General features: G+C 37.9%; 2 protein-coding genes across 2 annotated transcripts in view; both read right to left on the bottom strand.

Annotated features, from left to right (window-relative positions):
- The window catches only part of atp8b2 (ATPase phospholipid transporting 8B2), a 56438-nt gene extending 52408 nt beyond the window's left edge, over window positions 1-4030 (bottom strand). Inside the window, exon 1 of the mRNA XM_053624081.1 lies at window positions 3654-4030. The gene's annotated coding sequence lies outside the window, so the exon portion shown is untranslated. The remainder of the gene's footprint in view (window positions 1-3653) is intronic.
- A 1337-nt stretch (window positions 4031-5367) lies between these two features.
- On the bottom strand, window positions 5368-15914 carry aqp10a (aquaporin 10a). Its single transcript, XM_053624289.1, has 6 exons — window positions 13583-15914; window positions 8229-8355; window positions 7910-8047; window positions 7317-7435; window positions 6542-6759; window positions 5368-6415 (listed from the first exon to the last, which is right to left on the bottom strand). The coding sequence occupies exons 1-6, from the start codon at window positions 13748-13750 to the stop codon at window positions 6244-6246; spliced, it is 942 nt and encodes a 313-aa protein (XP_053480264.1). The 5' UTR covers window positions 13751-15914; the 3' UTR covers window positions 5368-6243.
- Window positions 15915-17479: the final 1565 nt, after the last annotated feature.

Genomic DNA, 17479 nt, shown 5'->3' with positions numbered 1-17479 from the left:
ATCACAATTTGGCCCTTGTCAAAGTCGCTCAGATCCTTATGTTTTACCCATTTTTCCTACTTCCAACACATCAACTTCGAGAGCTGACTGTTCACACGCTGCCTAATATATCCCTCTCCTTGACATGTGCCCGGTGATGAGATAATCAACATTATTCATGTCAAATGTCAGTGATTTTAATGTTATAGTTGATCTTTGCATATTTCTTAACAAAAACAAAAGTGTCTGAATACTTATTTCCTCTCATTGTATGTGCACATTAATCAAACACTTAAGAAAGTACCAGAAAGTTCAGGATTTCTATGGATGTACTCTGTACTTTGTGCATCAATGTGCTTGGTTCATGCTGATCAATTTGAACAATGCATACTATCTATTCCCCTCAAAGAAAATTTCTTTATGTTTGCATTTCAAGGCCATTACATATGCCAGATAACACTCGAAGGTTCTACTGAGGCCAAGTGTTAATGTATTCACCTTTCAGTAGTGTTATTTCAACTGCTTGCATCAGTAGAAACTTGCAAGGAAAATGGAAATGTGATCACCACATCACAGACAAGGACAAACTCGAGATTTTTAATACAATGCGCAAATTGCTATGCGAGCAGGATTCCAAGAAGCTCTAACAGACATTTTAGAAACAGGCTTTTTTTTTTTTTACTTGGAATAACTCCAAATCAATACAGTGGTCAGGAAGTGACTGACTAACACACATCTAACAGTTGCCGCAGGTCATACGACAAAGAGAAATTAAATGAGGCCTAACAACAGATAAACATCAGACATCCAACCAGTAGTTTCACATGTATATCAGTGTTTAAGTCTAGGCTTAAAACGTATTTGTTTACTCAAGCCTACCAAGACTAGACTTTCTATTACGCTAAGCACAGTCCTAACAATCTCTTCTCTCCCTCTCTCCTTCTGTCGAGCCACACACGGTTTTATGGAGATACTAGAGATCCTGATCCTTTCTGCTCTCTGGACCTGCCTGATCCGTTTCAGATGTCCTACCTCTGGATGGAGCTCTCATCTACTCCAATTCCAGACTGCTGGGACTATGGTGGCTTCTAAGGCCAATCAGACTTCATTTGACACTATCTGTTGTTACCCAGATGAGGATGGGTTCCCTTCTGAGTCTGGTTCCTCTCAAGGTTTCTTCCTCTTAACATCTTAGGGAGTTTTTCCTTGCCACCATCACCACCGGCTTGCTCAATTGGGATAAATTCGCACACTTAAAATCTGTATACCATGTTTACATGTTTCTGTAAAGCTGCTTTGAGTCAATGTCCATTGCAAAAAGCGCTGTACAAATAAAATTGACTGAATTGAATTGAATTGAATAAAGCTATATACAGATGTGTGTTCAACTGGAGTCATTTAAACCCAAGCTACTTGTAATGTTTTATTTTAGAAAACAACAGTGACTTGGTGGTGAACAGTGCTGAAAATGACTGACTATTTATGTGTGTACTGAATGTTTCTCTTTCGCAGTGACAGACACCGGTACCAGTGTCATTATTATCAACATAATAAATATTATGGAAAGAAGTAAATTATCATCTAACTTGATTCTCTTTGTTTAAACTGTGTTTTATTTACTTGCATCACTTGCTACTTATCCATCTGATCATTCTAGCTGGTTAATACCCCTCATTCTCTTCAAAAGGTCAAAACGGGATGCAAAGCATCAGAATTATAAGGACAGGAATTTAAACTAAGCTCTTCTGTCTCCATTTCTTTTTCTTTTTATTAATACTCCTATCATTTCACACAGCCAATTGTTTCCTGATTTATACACGTGCTTGCTCTCTAAGCAACGCTGAACAAAGCACATGTTTTGGCTGAAAGTCAAAATTCTTTCCCTCCTGAAGGAATGTCAAAGTCCAGCTTAAGTCAAAAGTAAAATTATCACGGCCAATGACTTTTAAATACTCAAAAGTGTTGTAGTTTAAATGACACATACTGACACTGACTGGAGACTTTAATAGGAACACATGTACATCGGCTCATTCATGCAAGTCAGTGATTTTAACTGTGGCACGCTTGTTGGTGCCGGATAGGCTGATTTGAGTATTTCAGAAACTGCTGATCTCCTGGGATTTTCCACAAACAACAGTATGTACACAGAAAGCGAAAAAACAAAAACAAAAAAAAAAAACACCTTCCAGCGAGTGGTAGTTCTGTGGGCAGAAACGCCTTGTTGATTGCAAGGGCGTAACCATGGTATGGACATTGAGGGGTCCAAGTATAAATGTAACGTGAATGGTCAAAAACTGGAACTGACGTTAGTCTAGCCTACTTCGCGGGTGTGCAAATATCAAAAGTTAATTGACGGTCTTAAGAACAAACCAAACCATGGTATGACGCCTTCTATTCTAAGCTAAGGTCAAATACTATTTAGGTATCTAGTTACTTACTGTCTGAAAAAAGCTTGCATGTTCTGCTGCACTTTTGTACGCTTGTCTGCGGTCTCCATTTCTTACAGACTGAGCTGCTAAAATAGATCAACGAGCTTGCATTGAGTATGGGCGCAACCAAGTGTACAATTGGAGGTACACCTATTTTCCTTAACAAACGGAAATATATTAAAAAGGAATAGACATAAATAAATAGAATAGATGAAGAAAAGACAGATCCGTCGGCAGGGTTCATTAAAGGGGGTCATATAGAAAATAGTTTGTACTGTATACTGGGGGAACAGATTGGTATTTCCTCAACACTGGGGGGACACGACCCCCCCAAAGAATGCGTAGTTACGCCCATGGTGGATTGGAACGATCAGTGGAGAATGACCAGACTGCATGGCTCGAGCTGACAGGAAGACAACGATAGCTCACAAACCAGACCATTTGCCATAGTCAAAGTCACCGAGACTCACTTTTTTCCCCTCCATATTCTGATATTTAATGTGAACGTGCTCGTAACTTGTATCTTCAGGATGTTATTATGCATTGAGCTGCTGCCACATGACTGGCTGTTTGGATGAATGAGCAGGGGTACAGGTGTTCCTATTAGTAAACACAGATAATAAAAAGGTCCCTAGTAATATCAGGGGTGTTCCACTATAGTCCTGGAGGGTCACAGCAGGGAAGATTTGAGCAGTTTCACTCATATGAGTTAAATAACAAAGCCTTCACGGGAATGAATGAGGTGTTTTGGGGGAAATAAATAAACAAACAAACAAACAAACAAACAAACAAATAAATAAATATACTGTTGGTGCCTGAATGGGCCACATTTCTCCTGCTGTTCAGTCGTCTTGGGTACGCATTAGAAAAATCCTGCCAAGTTGGATAAGCATTAGAGCCGCTTAGTAATAAGATTAGTAAAAGCACACGACGGAGTAAACAAACTAACTATATTAAATCAGCTACATTAAATGTGTTCCTTCTAACCAAATAAACACTATAGGCCTATCTAATATCTACCAGCTGTACTTGTAGGCTATATATATATATATATATATATATATATATATATATATATATATTATATATATTATATATATATATGTATATATATATATATATATATATATATATATATATATATATATATAACAGAAGCGTGCTGCACAACACTACCGGAAGTTTTGACAGCTTCTCTAATGTTTAACGGTGTTTGTGTGAAAAGGTATGGGACGGATAGTTTACCTTGACAGGTCTTCTCTCTCTCTCTCTTTCTTTCTTTCTTTTCGTTTTCTAGGCACTCATGTGTCGGGACATCTTTATTTCCTCTTGTTATTTTAACGCCTTCCCTTTAGTAGAAAACCCGAATATATTAGCAGTGGCATGCTATTTCCCCTGCAGTCACTAAAGCACCGCGAGCCGCAGGTGAGAGATGCATTGACGTTTAACTCGTTTAAAAGCAGACACTCGTACAGTGAGTGGAGGCTGAGGGAGAGGGCGTGGCTTCGGAGTCTAACGCCCCGCCCCCCACCTAACACTTGCGCCACTTATTTACAGATCAAAATCAACCGGCAAGAAATAAATCGTGTTTATTTGTAACAGTACACATGAAACTGGTTTTAAATGACCAATGAATCAGTAATATAACGGTTTGTATCCTGACTATTAATGTCTAATTTTCCTGAAGCGCCTTTTTGTATTGCCTTTTATGTAGGCTGTATGCCTAGTTTTTTAACATCACCAATAAATTATTATTATTATTATTATCATTATGATGATGATGATGATGATCATTATTAATGTTGTTGTTGTTATTGTTGAATATATTGGCTAGGGGATATGGCTAGGGGATATAGTAATAATTAATATTTTTACCTTATTTATGAAGATTTGATATATAACTAAAAGTGAAAACTATTTTACTGAATTAGATAATAATACTTAGAATGCGTCCTTTCAAGTCTTTAATTATTCCGTGACTAGTTTCTGTTCGCCCTCTGTTGGCCAAAAATGTACACACGAACTAATAGCCTACTCAGTGCTTTTCTCTTTTTCAGAACACGCCCAACTAACTCTCTCTCTCTCTCTCTCTCTCTCTCTCTCTCTCTCTCTCTCTCTCTCTCTCTCGCAAGTGTAAGGATCTGAGAGACTTTGGCAAGGGCCACACTGTGATGGTTAGACGACTAGGTGAGAACTCTTTTGGGGTCCTACACAATATTAGGCAGGTGGTTTTAATGTTAGGGCTGGTTGGTGTGTACCACTATACTAAATGACCAATAACTAAATGATGGTGCTGTTACATCAAAGTGATTTTTTTAATGATAATGAGTCTTTATTGGTCACGTATACATTACAGCACAGTGAAATTCTTTTCTTTGCATAGCCCAGCATGTTAGGAAGTTGGGGTCAGAGCACAGGGTCAGCCATGACACAGCACCCCTGGAGCAGAGAGGGTTAAGGGCCTTGCTCAAGGGCCCAACAGTGGCTTGAACCCCTGACCGTCCAAACAGTAACCCAGAGTCGGGCAGTGCTGGGGCTTGAACCTCTGACCTTCTGATCAGAAAACCAGAGCCTTAACGGCTGTGCACTAAACTTCGCTGCCTAAGCATTGTGACTAGTTTGTGTAGTACTACTCTAGCACTTACTCCAACGCTCATGCTTTAAAGTTTAAACATAAGTTTTTCAGTATGTGTTTAACTGTAGATGTCTCTGTTCCTCCGACAGCTATCTTAAACTTTTTTCTTGTCAGTTGGTGGTAACTTCTAGGGCTTGTATCTTAATCAGCTACATTAACTACCAGATGAATACATATAAATGTATTTATAGCATTATACGGAATTTAAAATGTAATTACATAAATTATATCAAATGTAATTATAGCACTACACTGGCACAAATACAAAATACATCTCAATGTAATAAGCAGAAAGAGAGTGACAGAAAGAAGCAAACAAATATATTCTGATTTTGTGCTTTTATTTTGTATAGTTCAACAGGTACCAAGTAAGCTGGTGGTACAGTACAGTGGCACAGCAGGTTGCATTGCTGCCTTACAGCTCCTTGATTTCCGATAGCTTTGATCTGGAACTTGGATTTCTGTCTATGAGTTTTCTCTAGATTCTCCAGCTTCCTCCCACCTCCCAAAAGACATACTGGTAGGTGAATTCTCCAGACTAAATTGCCCCTAGGTTTATGTGAATGTTGTGTGCATGGTCTCCTGCAATATACTGGTATTGTTGAACCTCACCCCAAGTGTTCCCAGGATAGTCTCTGGATCCATCCTGACCAGGAGAAAGCTGTTACTGAAAATGTATATCAATGAATGGGACATCTTTAGTACTTGGAATGCAAAGTGAGTTTGTTATTCTGTTTCTGTAAAGTAGTGCATTTATTACCTTGTTAGTAAGGTATGACAAAAAATTCTTTACCAAGATAAATACAGGTATAATTTAGCTCATGTAGAAAAGTCTCAAAATTGAGACTAAAGAGGGATAAAGGAGGCTTCGATAAAACTGTGGAACTTCAGTAACTTCAGTAGCTTTCCAGTCTACTAACCAGAACTAAGCAGATACATTATGATTCATTTAGCAGGAATAGCTCTCCTTGTTACATTTCCTGTCTTATGTTATTAACAAATCAGATAACATTATTTATTTATTTATTTAAATATCAAAAGAAGTTAAATATAACTCTAAATTGGCCATAGTTGTGAATACATGTGTGCATGCGTGTTTGTGCATGTGAGATGCCTTGCAATGGACTACTCCATAAACATCTGCTTCATAATGATGAAAGATAACAGGAAATTGGGACGTAAATGATAGATGTTTGCTCATTACAGGGCAACCACTTTTAAATTAATTTCAGTGTCCTGGGATTGGCTTTTGACTGTTTCTTGATCAGGGTCAGGAAGGTGCCACTGAATGAAGACTTGGTATAAAAAGCAGCCCAGCAACCCCCCAAACAGAGGAGCCACCAGCGGCACCCAGAAGAAGTAATCATAGCACCTAAGTGAGTTACAGAGACAGAATAAATCTCAGTAAATCAAATACTATGTTCATGAAATGTTCGGCATTTATGGGTACTACCAAATAGAAAACAGAACGTGAGTGTTAAAACGATCTCAGACTTACGTAAAGACTTCAGTGCCCCAGCCTGCTGTGAGAGTGAAGAGCCGAGGCCCGAGATCCCTTGCTGGATTTATGGCTCCACCACAGTTAGATGACATGGCAGTGGCTATTCCCAAAACAACAGCTGCTACAATTGGTGGGAGCAAGGCATCAGGAGCAGGTCTGTTCCTCTTATCACTTAGGGGCAGGATGCACAACAACAGTGTAGCAGTGCCGACCAACTGGCCATAGCATCATGAAGAGAGAAAATATTATAGCTCAGATCATGTCCAGGGTTCTATCGAGTCCTGTAGCCACAATACCACAGTGTTGAGTGTTTATGCAACTGATTCAACTCATCAGCTAATGTTAAGTGTATTAGAACAAGCATAATGTGTACTTTTCACTGACTAACAAGATGGTCATGTAGAAATTAAAAACAGTTGATGAGAAGTGAAGTGTATAGATTAGACAGGGCAGATTAGGCAGGTAAGAGTGTTTTTTAAAATAAATAAATAAATAAAACAACAACAACTGATCAGCTAATTATCAAGCAGTTCAGTATAATACACGCTGTTCCTTGAGGTATAAAACATAATGGCATTAGCAAAGCAAAATATATAATATTTAAGAAAATTCTGCCCTGTTTTGTGCTTTTTTTTCACAACACCCAGAATGAATATCCATTATGCTCTGAAATTATTGAAATTTTTGATTTGTTAAATACTGATTGAGAACGTGTGACTATGTGGTCTATTGGTCTGTTTCCCTATACATAATTCAGCATTTTTGCACTGACCTGGTCAAAGACGTTGGTCTGTAGGGACGTCCCCGGTGTGGGGTACGTGGCAAAGATGGATGCAGTTTCATTAGGACCATAAGCAGTCAGAATCCCACCACTGTAATTCATTATAGCATCTAGAGCAAAGGAAACACAAAAATAAATTATTCTGCCCTTCCTAACGCTGCCTAATCATAGCAAATTTTAAAAAGAAACCAAGTGTGTAATCTGTGTAGTATTTTCAAAAATACAGTGCCCACCACTAATATTGGCACCCTTGGTAAATATGAGCAAAGAAGGCTGTGAATAGATATTTTTTGACAAACCTGTGTTTTGTTTGCAATTGTTTGATATCCATGAGAGCAGAGTATTTTTGTGAATTCTTTTCAACAAAAGATCAAAAGGTTAAATGATAATGACAATTTTTTTTTTACAGCCTTCTTTGCTCAAATTTATCAAGGGTGCCAATATTAGTGGAGGTCACTATAAGTGTTAACCTAAGCATTATCTGTGTAGTACTGGCAAATCAGTCATTTTGGGGGTAATCTTCTAATGACACTTAATCTAATTTAAAAACTCAGGGTTGCTTTGAGTTGTGCCTGTGGCCTCACCGTAGTACATGGTGTAGACAACTGCAGAGGCAAGGTAGGCCCCTAGCAGCTGAGACAGAGAGTAAGGCAGAAGGCAGCGCCAGGGAAGATCACCCAGCACACAGAAACTCAGAGACACCGCAGGGTTCAGATGAGCACCTGAAGGGTGAGGAAAGAGTAAAGGATATAAAGTTGAGGTGGTAACCAGCAATACAGAACATTTAGAGTTCACAAAACCAGGAAATAATAATAATATTATTAATAATAAAACTATTGTGCTTAACTACTTAGTACTCAGTGTAACATCTTAGTGTAATTCTTCCAGTCTCTTTATTCTCACCTGACACCCCCATGCAGAGGTACATGGCGGACATGACCCCCACAGCAAAGCTCAGGTTGGCTGACAGATACTGCCCCTTCAATTGATCACCGGTCTTCACCTGAGCTGCTGCGGAACAGCCGAACAGCTTGAGCAGAAACCAAGAGGTGAGAGGTTAACAAAAAAATCGAAGAGGAAAGAGAAGCCATCTCATTTAAACCACTGTGGGCAAGACTAGTGAGATGATTAAACGGCAACACGAGTGTAGTTGGATGTCTCATAATAAATGTATTTAAAAATAAAAAAAAAAGAAGAAGAAGCAGAAAAAGAACAAAACCTTATCTTTTAAACTGATCATTCAGACCCAAAGCATATTTGATTGGGAAGCTGTACAAACACTCTATTTTACTTATCTGTGTGACACAGGCATCAACAAGTGACCTAGTGAGAGATGAGCAAAACAACAACAACAACAACAACAAAAATTAATTTTGCAAATGTAATAAATGTTTTGTTGTTGTTGTTTTGTTTACAGGAAAAACAGGAATCCAGTAGAAATTGATCAACTCCAAGGGCCACTGATGTCTATGTCTTAAAGCATAACTAGTTTGATTGACTGATTTGAGGTTGTTTTTTAATTCACTTGTTTCATTTTCATCGTTTTCCACAGCAGGTTTTATACTAGAGTGCTGTAGAATTTTCAAATCTGATTGGTCGGAATCAGATTACTCATAACTATAACTTTCTATTGTAACAATGCACTCTTTTTAATATGTTGGTGGATGCTACACGTGAACGGATTAAAAACCATGTATATTTATTGATATGATGAAGTTTTCTGTGAGGAGACGTTTATTTAGCGTTTGTGGAACGTGAACACTAGTGAAAGAAACACTAGTGATGGATGAACTGCTTATACAGTAGCTATTATACAAGTAAGCGATAAGAAGAGCTTAATTGTTTCGAGGATGTTCCAAAACATTAAATGTAACGAGTAATGAGCTAAAATTGTTTTTAGTAAAGAAAAAATTGTTTGTGTTGGCAAATGTCTGTGGAATAAGAGAAATAACTTCAGGCAGGTATTGACCCTGCTTTGTGTCACATCCCACCACTCTGTCGTTGATTATTTTCCTTCAGCGACATGCCCCCTCATGTTTCGTTCTTTACTTAATGTGGGACGCAAAATTAACATGCCTTTGGCCTATAATGGCTGACATATAGTCCTTAAACACATTTTATGTCCAGTATCAAACCACAAAATGTAAATGTTACGCAGTTTTTCAGTTCAGTTCACACTGCACACTACTTATTTTCCATCCTTTCTCACCACAAATGCACAAATATAATATGCAGATTATTATTAACATGTGCTACCACTGTATACTGTCATATAAACTTTATTAGCCCAACAAAATGAGATTAGTTTAGACTAAGCTTTATGTCTTGTGTTAAAATGCTTCGTATGTTAATATTGATTAACACAGGAATGTAAGCAGTGCGATTACAGTTTCAATGGGACTTTATCTTTACTACCGAGTGCCATTACTTTCTATTTGAACACACTTTGACCTAACCAGACACCACAGCACAGAGTCAAAGACTGAATACCATTAAGCTTCATGACGACTGTGAACACAGTGGGGTGTATAAAGTCAGAATCAAGTCTTGGGAATTTTCTGTGTCAATACACATTTAGAAAAAAAATCATTCCAGTAGCCTTAAGAATAATTTGATTGTGTTTCGAATAGTGTAGGTAAGCTGTCAAAATGACATGAATGCAGATCTTTATCGTTCACCAGTATGCAATCACTGCCAAATAGCACACTGTTGACCTGCAATAGTCGAACTGCCTGAGATTACATTGTGGCTGGTGGCTGGTGATACAAGAGAGAGGAGGGTGGGGTGTGAGTGGTCGTGTGACAACAGGAATAAAGGTTGCTGGAGTTGTTCTTTAACACTGAACTTCTCAACAATGTGGATTCATATCACTTGCAGCCAGAGCTTGGATTACATAACTGTAATCGAATGACTTTTTCTGATAACGCAGTAATGCACCGTACTACATTTTAAATGTATATAATTTGATTACAGTCACTGATGTCAATAAAATTACGTGACTTGCGTTACAAATTTATTGTGAAGAAAACAATATTAAGTCAAATGCATTTTTAAAATAAATCACGTTTTGCCCAGAAGATTTGTTCTTTAGCCCTGAATAATTCTCCACTTGGAGCGGTTTGTCACTACGTAAATGAACATCAGTAAAAGAAGACGGCCTGTAATTTAATATCTTCAGTGAACGGAGGCGAGACCGATCAGAGAGGGTTTACAGGAAAATACTTGGAAACACTCGTGTGTTATTGGCTGACAGTGTGAACAGCAACTGAAGCGCTTGACCTGTATCTTCATGATTTTATACATTTATGCTGCTGCCACATGATTGGCTGATTAGATAACTGCATGAATGTGCAGGTGTACAGGTGTTCCTAATAAAGTGGATGGTGAATGTACATTTTCTTTTCTTAAAAAGTGAAGTGATGCACAATTCTGTACTACAATAATATACTTAAAGGAGACCTATTTTAAGCCTTTTTACAAGACGTAATATAAGTCCCAGGTGTCCCCAGATACATCTGTAAAGTTTCAGCTCAAAATACCCCACAAATCATTTATTATACCATGTTGAAAATGCCCTTTTTTGGGTGGAAGCAAAAACACGCTGTTTTGGTGTGTGTCTCTTTAAATGCAAACGAGGTGCTGCTCCGCTATGGAAGTATAATAGTGCCAAATGTCCTCAAGGCAAAATGGCATGTTGAATTACATAAATTGAATAAAAACATATCGCAATGACAGTACTTGAATTTTTCTGCCCAGCAATTTGACACAATTGGAAAAAAAAAAGCACAGCAATAACAGTGCTTGAATTAGTTTCCTCTGCAATTCATTGGGATTGTATATTTTGATTGAAAACAAAATTCCAGCATTCAAAATTCAATGCACACATATTCACCTTCCTAAAATACGGTTCCAAAATATTCAGTTGTTAAAATACCATCTTCATTATTGGTCAGGTAGTACATTATTTTTCAACCTCACAAATTCAGGCTGCAAAAATTCAGGTCTTAAAATTCAAGGCTTCACATCCGGGTCTCACAGGACGAGCAATGGATTTCCAGTACTATTGTAACATGTTACTCTGGGCCAGCCCCCTAGTGGTGGGATTGTGCAGTCAAGACTCAAGAGAAGATGAACCTAACGGACTGGTGTAAAGTTGGCTTGACGTTGGACGTTCGGTATTCACAGATATGTGCAAATTAAGGGACCGTCTCTAAAGTTGCATATTGGTATACATGTTTCTAACTTCAATTGCATTTGAAGGGAATGGCTTGTTCATAAAATCAACTATAAAGTGTTCATCTAGATGTCAGCTAAGTCACCTACATCACCACACATTGTTTGGAAGGGTTTCAAGAAAAAAGCATCTACTCTCATCCAAAAAAAACAACAACCTCAAGTATCATCAGTTTGCCAGACACTACTGGAACTTCAAATGGGATCGGGTTCTATGGTCAGATGAAACCAAAATAGAGCTTTTTAGCAATAAACACCAGAGGTGGTTTTAGCGCACACAGAGAGGAAGCCATATGGAAAAGCCTCATGCCCAAGGTTATATATGGTGGTGGCTCTTTAATGTTTTGGGGCTGTTTTTCTGCCAGAGGACCTGGACATTTTGTTAGGATACATGGCATCATGAACTCTATCAAATATCAACAGATATTAAATGAAAACCTGACTGCCTCTGCCAGAAAGCTTAAAATGGGCCGCAGCACAATGATCCAAAACATACATCAAAACCAACACAAAAATGGTTTACTGTCCACAAAATCAAGGTCCTTCCATGGCCATCCCAGTCCCCTGACTTGAAACCCATAGAAAACCTTTGGGGTGAACTGAAGAGGAGAGTCCACCCGCATGGACCTCGAAATGTGAAGGATCTGGAGAGATTCTGTATGGAGGAACGGTCTCAGATCTCTTGCCATGTATTCTCCAACCTCATCAGCATTGTAGGAGAAGACTCAGAGCTGTTATCTTGGCAAAGCAAGGTAGCACAAAGTATTGACTAAAAGGGTTCAAATAATTGCTGCACACCTATATTCAGCAAAGATATTTTTGATAAACCTGTGTTTTGTTTGCATTTGTTTGATCTCTATGAGAGCAGAGTATGTTTGTGATTTTTTTTAAAGATCAAAGGGTTGAACAATAAAGACATTTTTTCACAGCCTTCTTTTCTCATATTTACCAAGAGTGCCAATATTAGTAGAGAGCACTGTAGATAGATAGACTCTCACAGAGTGTAATAAACAGTAGATAACATCTAATTACCAGGTATCACTCACAGGTACAGAAGTGTTACCAAATAGTAAAACTAAACAAAATGTACTTTTTAATTGAAAGTTGATTCTTCATAGAGGACTCCCCTGTCTTTTTCTTTGAGTCTCTGTGGTTTGCATAAGAGGAGTCCTTGGCATGTTGCCCTCTTTATCTAGTTTCCAAGTTGTTGTGTTCTCATAATGAGCCATAATATGAGGTTAATGATTAGAATATATGCCATATCTTAATATGTGGGTATATAATAACAAGATAAGATTACTGCTAAAATGTAGAGTTTCTAAAGTCAACTAACTGTAGAAACAAATGCTGCAGAAACATTTGATAGTCTGAGAAAATCCATTTTTCATGAATTTACCAAGTTACTATTGCAAGTAGGAAGTAGACCTGGAGGTTATGAAAATGTAATATTGTTATCAATAAATTATGGCAGTTTATTTTTTTTATTAATTATAAATGTACTTGATGTTAAAATACTTTACTCTTTGCAGATTCTTAGAAAAACTAGAATATATATATATATATATATATATATATATATATATATATATATATATATATATATATATATATATATATATATATATATTTGTAGACATTAAATAAAATAGCCAAAAGTTGTTTTTTGATTTTTTTTAAATCAACAATATTGTGTTGCTGGGAAATTGTTTGCAAACTTATAACTTATATAATGTGACATATTGTGTACCGTAAATGTCTTAAAGAATTGTGATATTGTATTTTTGTCTTATATTTGTCTTATATAAGTTATGAAAACAGTAATAAAACAACATGAGACATCTACCTGAGATGACAGCTGATTGTGCATAATTTCTTTTCATACTGAGAAATAAATTTAACAGGAAAGTATATAATGTTTTTCACATATTTGTTAGTTTGGCTGATTCGAATAAGTGTAATTGTACCTATTACTCAAAATGGTTTCTACTTTTATCACAAATAAACACTGTTAAGCTAAAACTCACCAAAAGTACAAAAGTGCCAATGATTTCTCCCAGACACTGTCTGACTAAGATGTTGTTTATCTTCATCCTCATCATCATTTTCCTCACGTGGCACAATTGGTGGTTCTGCATGTCTTCGGCTGTTCCGGCTGCCTCTCTGCTGCTCTCAGGTGCTATGAGGCTGCTCATATGTTTTTACTTGATGTCCTTCATGTGAGCCAGTACACTTTGGACGATATTGCTCTGATAAATGTAACATCATTAATAACTTGGCGTAATAATGCTGAGTGAGAGAGATTAGATAATATGTACTTTCCCTTAACCCCAGTGGTGTAAAGCTTTCTCGAACTGTCCCTGCTGCCTCTCTGCTGCTCTCAGGTGCTGTGTGTTGTGTAGAGAGGCTGAGGTGGATGCAGTTGCAGGTAATTTGGCTTTAATGAGGAACAGATCAACAAATCCAAAACATTAGGCAGAATCAAGGTCACGCAACATGCAGGGGCCGGGCAATCGGCAAACAGGGTTAAATGAGCAAAGACAACAAGTGTAAATCAAGAGACATAGCTCAGACAAACCTAAACAGCAAATATGGGAAACAGACTTGGTATTGTCAGGTGCACAAAGACAAAACTGAGCGTATACGTCACCTAGAACAGAGAAACAAGAGGGTTGAAATGTGCAAACTAATTAAAGGGCGAAGTGAAAACAGGTCTGAGAATCAAGACACAACAAAAGATACAACCAGTGAGAGCATGGGTGGAGAAAGGACATGAACCAAAACAAAACACAAGTGGCAACGTAAACAAACATATGACAACACAGAAGAGGGCACTGCTCTGCTTAGTAATTCGCAGTGACAGATCCCGTCACTCCAAGGGCGCTGTGAGGGCAACACTCCGACACTCCCCCCACATCCCTCCCCAGTGTCTAAGCATTACCAAAAAAAAAAAAAAACGTCTGGAGCTTGGCTTCGTAAGCCTAGGTTTCCTGTGGTGGCCAAGAAAACTTCAGCCACTGCTACTCTTTGAGCTTGGGGTCCAACATCCTTTCAAAATAAAATTGGTTCTGTAGTGGGAATCCTTTCAAAGGGCCATCAGTGCGTCGACGTGAGCTGGGGTGTCTAACTGGGGTGTCTAACAGGGTTAACTGGCAAACACAACAACCTTGAATGAAGAGACCTAGTTATGCAGCACTCAGTGTGAGGAGAGAATACATGACACATGAAGCTGCTCACAATTTTTTGACTTGCTGTCCTTTATGTGATCCAGTACACTTTGCACTCCATTGCTTCGATAAATGTATCTTGGCAATTTATCATTCATAACTTGGCATACTGAGGCTTAAAGAGACATAAGATAAAATGTGCTTTCACTTAATTCCAGTGGCATCAAGTAGAGAAGGAGCAATAGTTTTTTTTGGAATATTTCTACTTTATACAAATATACATGTTTCTGTATATTTTAACGTTTACTTAACCACATTCTCAAAAGCAAACAGTTATATTTACTCAGATATATATTTACATTTCACCAGACACATTATATATTAGAATAAGCTATTAATCATTTTCATCCGGCTCATCCTATTTTCAAGAATAAATTCCAATCGCCCGTCCAGTCACCAAAATGGCTCATCAAGAACGCGAGTCAGCTCCCAACGACCACTTGAAAGAGACGTCTTAAAGTCAAAAATTCAATAGTGCAGTTTGATTCAGGAAATGCTTACTGCGGTTAACCTTAGTGAAAACACAGGTCATATAGCCACAGCTTTCAGTGCTAGTAGTGCTACATGCTGTGAAGACTTAAGAGATTTTAAAACTGTAAATAAGAGAAACTAAACTAACAGATATCGGTTTCTGATACACTATATGGGTAAAGGTTTGTGGATACCTGACCATCAGACCTGTATGTGCTTGTTGAACATCCCATTCCATATTTAATCCCTCTTTTGCTGTTATTATAACCTCCACTCTTCTGGAAAGGCTTTCCACTAAATTTTGGAATGTGGCTATGGGGATTTTTGCCCATTCAGCTACAAGAGTATTAGTGAGGTTGGGCAATGATGTTGGGCAAAAAAGCCACAGTCGGAATTCCAGTTCATACCAAATGTGTTGGGTGGGGTTCAGGTCAGGGCTCTGTACAGGCCACTCAAATTTGGCTTCACTCTCCCTCCCCTGTGGTGCATCAGCCGAGCATCTTACTAGCATGCTGTGGAACAGAGTTTGAATCCTGACCTTGACCACTCGATTTCAACTCACCTTTCTCACACACGCTCACTCCTTCACATCCTTTAATAAACCCCATTTCACCTTCGATCCCTGCGTCTGTGTTCTGCATTTAGGTCCCCTCATCTCGGGGTCCATAACAATATATCATTTCAGAGTGTCACACTATGCTCCCAGTAAAAATATATATAGGCCTAATAATCTTACTGCTGAATTTGATAGCTTTTGAGAGCCAAAATAATCAGATCCATCAAGTAAACTGAACGAGGGCTCAAGTGCATGTTTATTCCTCTATAAAATTATCAGTGGTAGTGTCACGTAATGGAGGTTAGGACGGATGTATTTGCAGTTAAGAGCTTTAATGAAGATTGTAATATCCAGAGGGCAAGGCAAAAGACATAAACAAAGACTGGCAGTAGTCAGGTGATCAAGCAAACAGGCTGGAGCAGGTAAGGCAGAAATCATTCTGGGAAATGGAGTCGTGAGTTTGCCGTGACATAGACAGGTAGTCTAGCAGACCTGGACATATCAGTTTAGAGTCTGACAAACTATGGATAAAATGATTATTTATTACTGTAATGTTTTTGAGTCATTGGGAACCAACTTCAACTGAACTATATGGCTCAGGTTTATACATCTATAAAATAGTCATTTTAAAATTTGTAGTCCACCAAACTGACACATGACGTTTACACAAATACAGTGCATGTATTTTATTCCCCAGTAAAGTTCCATTTTCGACAAAAATGCTTTATTCCATCTCAGCAAATTGACTTTTAGGGTTTAGGGGACCATTAGCATATGTTGGTAACCTGTCAATATAAAGATATTCCGCCTTCAATGTCAGTCTCAAAGCATTTCCTTACATTTACCTTTGTATGTACAAAGCCCTGCCTTACTGCCAAAGCTACCCTGAAGTGGTTCAAAACAAAGAACCTGAATTAGAATGCCCCAGACCAGAGTTGCCAAGTCCGCTTATAATATGTGACTTTCGGCTCCTTTTTTTTTTTGACGTTGCTTGAAAAAAAAAAACAACACTGGTCGTGGGTTTCATTTTTTGGGCTTGTTTTAAAAAATATGGTTGCTTGTTCGCAGGTGATCAGTTGCAGTTTGATGATTTTTTGTTAAATAAATTGTGTTCTTGCTTTTCAAACTCCAAGTGGTTTCAGTTTAAGATGTTGCTGAGGCCGTAATAGGCTATAATTATATTGGGCTTGTTTTTGAAGTTGTAGTTGCTTATTTATAAGTGTTGGCAACACTGCCCCAGACCTCAATCCATATCCATCTAAGAATCTGTAGCAAGACTTCAAAATTGCTGTTCATAACGATCTCCCACCAATCTGGGAGAGACATATGCCAGAAGACTTGCAACTGCAATTGTAAAAGTAGGTTCTACCAAGTACTGCCCCATAGTCGTCAATACTTATGAAATCAACAAATGTCTGCTTTTTTGTTTAAGTAACCTTTGTGTCACAATAAAAAATATTTTGCACCTTTGAATGTTAGGTTAAAACAACAAAAAAAAACAATTAAGTCCTTTTGAATTCCAGGTTGTAACAGAACAAAACGTGGAAACTTTTAAGGCGGCTGAATGGAAGTGAGGAATGGAAGTATGGAAGCACCAGCAGCTTTAGAGAGATCTAGGGATGAACTAGAATCAAAGTATCTTTAATTTTAATACAATTTTAAACTATTGT

The sequence above is a fragment of the Ictalurus furcatus genome, chromosome 1 (genome assembly GCF_023375685.1).
Source record: "Ictalurus furcatus strain D&B chromosome 1, Billie_1.0, whole genome shotgun sequence".
NCBI classification, from domain to species: Eukaryota; Metazoa; Chordata; class Actinopteri; order Siluriformes; family Ictaluridae; genus Ictalurus; species Ictalurus furcatus.
The sequence above is the reverse complement of the archived record's forward strand: the minus strand, read 5'-3'. Positions and strand labels throughout refer to the sequence as shown.

What these genes read in the sequence shown, in the direction of transcription:
- aqp10a (XM_053624289.1), bottom strand. Translation starts at nt 13,750, where the DNA reads ATGAGCAGCCTCATAGCACCTGAGAGCAGCAGAGAGGCAGCCGGAACA. An exon ending in TGTCTACACCATGTACTACG is followed by an intron (nt 7,436 to 7,909) that starts GTGAGGCCACAG and finishes CCTTTGCTCTAG; the next exon opens with ATGCTATAATGAATTACAGT. An exon ending in AGACCAACGTCTTTGACCAG is followed by an intron (nt 6,760 to 7,316) that starts GTCAGTGCAAAA and finishes TGCTATGGCCAG; the next exon opens with TTGGTCGGCACTGCTACACT.